The sequence below is a fragment of the Oncorhynchus gorbuscha genome, linkage group LG26 (genome assembly GCF_021184085.1).
Source record: "Oncorhynchus gorbuscha isolate QuinsamMale2020 ecotype Even-year linkage group LG26, OgorEven_v1.0, whole genome shotgun sequence".
In the NCBI taxonomy this organism is placed as follows: Eukaryota; Metazoa; Chordata; class Actinopteri; order Salmoniformes; family Salmonidae; genus Oncorhynchus; species Oncorhynchus gorbuscha.
This window is the reverse complement of record NC_060198.1, coordinates 37725337-37733348: the sequence shown is the minus strand read 5'-3', so window position 1 is coordinate 37733348 and position 8012 is coordinate 37725337. Positions and strand designations below refer to the sequence as shown.

The 8012-nt window shown below is 42.5% G+C and overlaps 1 protein-coding gene across 1 annotated transcript; it reads right to left on the bottom strand.

Moving 5' to 3' along the window:
• Positions 1-268: 268 nt before the first annotated feature.
• Positions 269-6020, bottom strand: LOC124015100 (forkhead box protein J1-A-like). Its single transcript, XM_046330041.1, has 3 exons — positions 5756-6020; positions 4321-4966; positions 269-3420 (listed from the first exon to the last, which is right to left on the bottom strand). The coding sequence occupies exons 2-3, from the start codon at positions 4909-4911 to the stop codon at positions 2557-2559; spliced, it is 1455 nt and encodes a 484-aa protein (XP_046185997.1). The 5' UTR covers positions 4912-4966; positions 5756-6020; the 3' UTR covers positions 269-2556.
• Positions 6021-8012: the final 1992 nt, after the last annotated feature.

The window sequence follows — 8012 nt, the reverse complement described above, 5'->3', positions numbered from 1 at the left end:
CTGTTAGACCCCACACTGACCCAGTGAGACGAGCACAGACAAAAGCCAGAGAAAGACCCCAATCCACTGCCTGAGCCCAGTCACCCCCGAAAAGAGATGAGCAGGAAAAGGCTAGCGTTAATCACACCAACACACACTGAAGACACACTAATGGGGTGGAATCAGGAATGTACAGAGAGAAAATAGAGACAGAGATAAAAAGACGGAAAGACAGATAGACATCTTCAAAAACACCGCACCCAGATGTACAAAAGCTCATGTAATCTCATTCAAGTTTGAAGGTTTTTTTATTGTCAAGGAAAAACAGAAAAATAAACAGAGTATGAATGCATATCTCCATAAAAAGAAATCTTGAGGTATGATGCCAATAGGTTCAACTTGGATGACCAGTGTTTTGGAAGAGCTAATACATAACTGACAAAATATTGTAGTAGTTAATTCACTTTTAAAGGAGGAGTTTCCTTCCATCAGGATGCATCTATACCGTACCACAATAAACCATGAACTGGGTCTGACGAAGTCCACTGCATTACTAACCTTCAATGTAATGTAAAAATAGACCAAATATCACTCACTGTACATTGATTGCACTTTCACACTTCATGGTGGATTTACAACACTAATAAACCAGGAGTAGTTATTCTGCAAGATAACGACTATTAGTACATTTTAATATACATGTTAAAGGTCGACTTTGGGTAAAAACAGAAAAATAGCGGCTTTAAACTGTATAACTGATCAATGCACCATCATACTAGGTCATTTAATGCTTAAAAACACAACCACAATTTATGAACAAGATATTTGGCTACAGAAGGGCCATTTCTTACCGACCTCTACAGCTTCTTTCCAAACACAAATCCTGTGAAATGACGTCAACACACTGGAGGAGTTACTGGCTAGCTAAAGTGGGTATCTTAGCTAACAAACTGTCTACATCGGTCACGGCATGCATGACAAGAATGACACTTCGACGAACCACCAAAGGTACACCCCATTTCTGTTTGAAAATGTACCATTTTTTTTGTCCCATAAATCGACCTTTAATAAGTAAGACCAGAGGAAAGACAGCAATTTCCAGGTAAAGGTAGACTTGAAACAAAACAAGAGAGTATCTCATAACTCAACATTTGTTCATGTAATTCCTGCTTGTTTATGTCATCTTTTTTGCATTGTGTCCTTCTGTTGACCAATAGGCCTCCATCAGCTTTCCTTGGTGAAAACCCAGCCTCTAACACTGCTGGTCTTCTGGTCCCAAGTGTTGTTCTTTGCACATCTAACCTGAAGGTCGGGTATTCATTGACAAGCCACTGAAACCTTTGCAAAGGAGAAGCTTGCCTTGAGCTATTCTGCATTGGAATGAACTTGTCTTTACGACATCCAGATCTGTCCTCTACTGCTCTCTGTAACTGGTTAACTCACTGAAATTTGTTGAATTAATGAATATTAAATATAAACTTACACTCTGCTGATAATATGACAATCTAAAGCTTGCTAAAAACAACCTGTTTTAAATTGTTATACATTTAAAGTGAAAAGCTCATTATTCAAAGAATGCATTCAGAAAGTAGTCATTATAGAAAACCCCACACATAAAACTATTTTAAGTCTAAAAACTCTTCTAATTAGTAGTAATTTGGCAAATATCTCTTCATTGATCATCATAGTATCCCTTTCACTTCAGTTACAGATATTGTATATTGATATTAAATAGACACTTTTCAGAATGTCATCCAAATGCATCCACAGATCGTTAAAAGTCAGATCATTCAGCATTTCAGTAGAATTCAGTACAGGACCGAAATTCCTGAAGTCTGATGCATACATTCCAAAGATCTTCACAACACATAATAGTATTCCCTGTGAGGTGGATTCATCTAAACCTTTATGAAATATTCAGCATGCTAAACCAACTATTTTTAAGCAGCTAAAACGTTGCATCACTGTCAGGTACAACACCTCAACTCATCATTTGCTATTGGCCTTGCATCTCGAAACTGTCCATAACTTTCAAAGAGTACAGTCACTGTAAAGTCTTACTTTGTAATTTCATCTTATGCAAAATAAATGTACATTTCTAAAATGTCAATTCCAATGTTCTGTTGCTCACCTTGTGCCTGGATGACAATTCCTCTATCCATGTCAACCTGCAATCCATTCAATACCACATATGTATTCAGAATGTAAACAAAGACATATTGGTGGTTTTCCTGTCCTCAGACAGGAATATTTTGTTTCTCTTTGTGAGCGAAGTCTTATTGATAATGTCTATTATCCAATGTCATGGTCCCAACAGTAGGTTTGATATAGTTTTTGTCCAGTAATCATTTAGAATACTGCAGTTCATTGTGGCATTTTTGCTCTGTAGGTATTAATGATGTCATCCATTATTGTACCAATTTCAAAAAACATAATCTAGAAATCTTAAAAAACGTGTATGTGTAAAAGGTCCATTTAGTTCATATGGTGCCTCTCTTTTTAAACAATAATCTAGTAGTGTCATCATCACAGTATAGTCAACGAGTCTTGAAGGCCAAAGAATTGGAGAACATGTCTTTAGAGAAGATACTCTATCTTACTGCTGAGGTCCCCTCCGAGGGAGTCTCCCAGGTCAAAGAGCTGCTCCAGGTTGACTGTGGAGCTGCACAGGAAGTTGATAGATCCCTGCTCCTCTTCCTCTGGCCAGGGACTCTGCAGGAATGCTGTGGCCAGGAACGTCTCCTCAAAGTCTGCTCCGCTGCTCCTCTGGGTCTCCGCCAGCACGTGGCTGCTGTCTGCTGTCCCCGCAGGGGCCTCCAGGGGGCAGATGTGGGTCCCCCGCACCATCAGGTCCTCCTCCTGGGGGATGGGGCTCAGTGGACCCCCTCCGTCCAGACTCAGCTCCCCGCTCAGCGCAGAATCCAAGAGGGCGTCCCAGTCAAAATTCCCCTTCAGGGAGCCCAGTTCCCTATACTCCTCCACAGACAGCAAAGGAGAGCTGGAGCGCCAGGGGACTTTGACCATGGCAGTCCTGGAGCCCAGTGTGTGTTTCCTCTTGTGTCCAGGGCCTCCCTTTCTCATGGGCCATGCCCCCAGCATGGTGCCTTCGGCCAGACAGGGGTCCCAGTTCTGGTCGGCTCCAGTGGCCTCTTCAAACTCTCTGAGGAGCTGCTGAGCCTCTGGATTGACACACAGCCCACTCTGGCTGCCAGTGGAGTTGCAGAGGCCCCTGGGCAGGGGTTGGGGGTTGGCCCTAAGCCTGTTCTGCAGGGCAGGGTTGATCTGGACAGGGGGCATCCCCCTCTTCTTGTAGGCCCCATTGAGGAGGCGCTCTGCGTACTGGGGATCGATCTTCCAGAAGCCCCCCTTCCCTGGCTCATCCTTCTGCCGCGGAACCTTGATGAAACACTTGTTCAGAGACAGGTTGTGCCGGATGGAGTTCTGAAATAGCGCATGAGGGGGACAGGATTGACATGGCAGTACACATTCAGTCCTGGTCCATCAAATATATTAGCTTGTGTACTCTTGCATTCAGCCTTATCAGGAGCTCAACACTGCCCCCCCCTCCCGCTAGACGAGTGACCTACTGACCTTTGTTAAATATTATCTGCCCCATGCACTGGCTTACAATAACAGAATGCTCAGGAAATTAGTATAACTTCTGGAACCGGGGAGTACGGCTAACGACTTAATTAATCATTTATCCAGAAACTTTTTCCAGAGAATTTCTTCCCTTTGATGGGGAATCTGCACTTTTGATGCCATACTGCCCCTCCCCATACTCCCCCATTGCCTCTCCTTGCTCAAGCAGAAAACCTGGGAGCTATTTCTGAAAAATAATGTAATGGGTTTAAAAACACACACACACTAAAATGTGTGTTGTGGGGGATGAAGTCTTCTTAAGCAAGATGCCCACTGCCAAGTAAGGGGATGTCCAAGGCAGTATTTGCTACAATCTTTGTAAGTTACGGGAGTATTTGCTGCCATCTTTGTACCATGAGAGCCCTTAATTCCCATAAACCATAGCTGCTAATGCTTGATCAGAGTGTGGCAGACAGCCCAGAGCTCTCAATATACAGACTTTGGAAAGAACTGTGCTCTTACTCGTTCCTGTTAAAGAAAAACTGTGCAAAGCTGCATCTTGGCCCCACTCCAAAACACACAGAGCCCTCTGTGGCAGATGCTGAAGAGGACTCTCTCTCTCTGTCTCTCACTCTCTGGCTGCTCGAGACATAGTCAAGTTACGAACGTGACTGAGAGCCTCTCACAGGACCTAGTCTAAAGCATACTATTAGAGCCATTTTCAAGTGTGTGTGTGGGTGTGACTTTAGCAACATTTACCTGCCAGGTGGGGTCGGCATGGCGGAAGTAGCAGAAGTTGTCAGTGATCCACTTGTAGATGCAGGGGAGGGTGATCTTGGTCTTCTTGCTGGCCTGCATGGCCATACAGATGAGTGTGGCGTAGGAGTACGGTGGTTTGATATGAGGGTTTGTCTTGTAGTCCACCTCATCGGGGCAGTGACCATGGGACACCAGGCTAGGGAGGGCTGACAGGGACTGCATCCTACAATAGGCTGCTGCTGTGGGCTTGCCTGGGGTGAGGGGCATCCCTATGGATGCAGGGTCACCAGCCAGAGGGGAAGCGGGAGCCTCTGAGCCCAGCTGCTGATGGCTGAAGAAGTGAGGCTGGTGGTGAGTGGAGAGAGGAGCCTGTTGAGGCCCATTGGCATTGAGAATAGAGAACTCCTGCAGCCACTGCAGGCTGGTCAGGCTGTCATCCAGGTTGTCAGAGCCCCCAGTGCTGCTGGAGCCTGCAGAGGCTGAACTGTCGTCCAGGTCCAGCTCCTCAGAATGAGCAGCGGCAGTCACCACTTCCTCCTCCAGCCCCACCGAGCCCTCGGGCCAGGGGTCTGCACAGCTTAGAGACAGCATGGTCCACCCTCCGCTCCGATGGCTAAAGCTCACTCCTATACCACCAGACAACAGCCTGACAAGGAGAAAATATACACCTGACATGAACAAAGCTGAAAAGGACAATAATAGCCCTATTTGAAAACAGAGCCCTTTGAGGTATGTCAGGGGGTAAATTGAAATAGTTTCTCTCTGTGGTAATGGCACGTTCTATTCAGTGAATTGTAGGGAAACAACTTGTAGGAACAATAGCTGCATGTAGTTGAGATCTTTCAAATGTTGATATTTGATTAGAAACTGCTTAACAAAAGGAGTGCATGGGTTTGTAATCCCAGAATAAAGACTGTCATTAATGACATTATGTGCGAAAGACCTGCAATGTTTATTCTTACTGGTTCCGATGTTGACTGTCTGGAGGTCATAGAACTTTTGTGAAAAGTGATTGGAGCGCAGTCTAGCCTACCTATCTACACGTAATAGCTTATAGCCATAAAACTGGACTCTCCACACAAATGCTGAGACAAAGGCACAGTTATAAACTTATATATGTCGAGTGAATTTATGATAAACGACTCAAAACGTGATCAAATAGAGTAGGCTATTGACAAATGAATGAATTGTGCCAAATCAGATATTTGAGATGATTTAATTTAAGTGTTTCAATTATTTGAAAAAATATGAAGATGCTTATAGCTAGCTAGTAATTTAACTTTACAACAAAACCTTACAATAGTTACAATTAACAACTTTGTATATTTATGGCAAGATATCAATAATAATTTGCTACAATTTAATGATAACCTACTTAATTCTAATATGTTTTAATTTTTTTAATTAAAATCATGTAAAAACATGACAAACTTACCTTGATCTGATATAATGCTGAGAAAATACCTTACAATCCAAATGGCCAATTGATAAATTATTAATCTCACTTTAGCCTTGAGGATTTGCACTTGTTGAAAATGTCTGAAGAAATACCTCGAGATGTCTTTGGCGCTCTGATGCGCGCTTGTTCAATTCAACGTCTCAAAAGCAGGTCTTTATAACAGTGGCAGCGGCTAAGGATCTCTCCGGGGGCAGTTTAATACCTGGTGCAGGAGGTTTGTCCGGCAACCATAGAAACGGTACCCCCCCTGTAAACAGCTTCCCGTTCGACTATTGGCTTGGTTGTTGCTATAGTGCTTCATTTTTAATCAGTCTCACTCAGGTTTGTTCGTCACGCAAGTAAATCCAGTCTAGTGTCCCAAAAGGGAGTTGGAAGGACTGATAGGATTTTTGTATTTTATTTATTTTCTACAAATCAGCTTGATCTTTATCCCATCAGATGAGTTTAAATGGAAAATGGAAATGTACTAAATGTGTTGAATGGAACGGTTTTGACATAAAGCATAAATAGACATTATCTAAATGTTCAAGCAGATTGAGTTGGTATAATAATACAATATATATTTATATTAATTTGAGTAGGGTATTTAACCCAATACCTTGCAGACAATGCGGCTTTGCGACAACCTTTGGAAGTGAATTCTGGAAATAAAAAAATCTGGGGGTTTTTGTCCCCAAAAATTGTACATTAATTGTTCATCCTAAACTTTGCAGAGAACGGCAATGGGGAGCAGAGAGTAAACTCTGAGTGGTATTGGCATTGAAGATAAGACATTTTGGAGTGTTAACCCCAGTTCTGAGTGACAGTTGTCAAAAAAAATGATAAACAAAAAAGCAGACATCCAACTCTGGAGTGGGGACAGAACTCAAGAGATGAGGAAGCATTTTATTGCTTTACAGTTGCTTTTGTCAAGAGTCTCAGGAAAGCACTCAACCACACTAATAGAGCGACCAAGGGGCCAAACCTTTTTGTTTCTCTTTTTTTCCTTTTCTGTCTTATTAACAAAAGTACATTCCTTCACAGACGCACACCCTCCTGGATGTCCAAAGGGTACATCCAAGTTCCAAGACCCTATCGCAGAGGCGCTAATTCATTCAATCATAACCAGTTACGATTTTATAATCCTCCATCGTCGTAACTTGTTGTCGTCATATGGTAAAAATGACTACATGACTACTACTAAATGAATCAATCACAGATTAGAAATTTTACCATACATGTAGCCTACACCAAGGGAAAAACTCTTGTGTACCTAGCCCTCTCTACCAAGTTTGGCGAGGGCAGACAAGGAAAAAACAACAGACCAATCAGCGAGATCAGTCTGACAAAGAGAGTGAGAGAGAGAGTGATGGAGGATAGGATCAGGGCCAGTTCTCTGAGTACTTTCTGCTTAGTATCAGTCAGCCCTTTTTGCCACTCAACCGCGAAATCCCACAGCCCATTGTTGCGCCCTGTAGGGCTGGTGTTCTGACCAGACCTGATAGTTCATGTCAGACTCTGAACCAGCCCCCGGCCCTCCTCCTCTGCCCAACATGAGGAGAAGTCAGAGGTCAGAAAAGCGAGCAGCCAATCACAGTAATGCTGACAGGGAGATGAGTTGAGGGCTGTCTGGGAAATAGGGAAGGGACAGAGATTAGACACCAATGACATTGGCAGGGTCACAGCTGGACAAAGCTGGGGAATACCCAACAGACCTCAGCACAACTACAGTCTTTATTGCTATCATCAATCATCAACTCAAACAAGATAAACTGTAACAAAAAGTGAATTATTGGGAAACTAAACCTGATGCATATGAGTTTAGTAAACAGCCATCTATGGACAGAGACACACAAAATAAATATGCATAGGCCACAGATTTTTTGAATTCATACAGATTTTAGACATTTTCATTATTCAAACATGATCAACATCTGAGATATTGAATGTTTAATCCCCCTGTATAAGAATGACTTGCATCACATCACAAAATAAACTTCTCTCCTCGAACTTTATTCAGGCAAAAGTTAGGGTTTGTGACAATGCGTTTCCATTGACAGGAGATGGCGCTAGATCATAGAAAATTACAGTGTAGCACTTTTCTCCAAGGAGAACAACAGCCCAATGGAGATTTTTGAACAAATATGAAATTTCACAATTATTAAATAGTTTGATGTACTTTCTTTAAATCCTCAAAATATGTATTTGTGTAGTGTAATAATTTGTGTTCTGAAAAAAAATATTCTAAACAAAA

Excerpts from the sequence above, each read along its gene's own strand:
- LOC124015100 (XM_046330041.1), bottom strand. The coding sequence starts at position 4,911 with ATGCTGTCTCTAAGCTGTGCAGACCCCTGGCCCGAGGGCTCGGTGGGG. Across the intron at positions 3,421-4,320 it reads ATGCCGACCCCACCTGGCAG|AACTCCATCCGGCACAACCT; the intron begins GTAAATGTTGCT and ends GCGCTATTTCAG.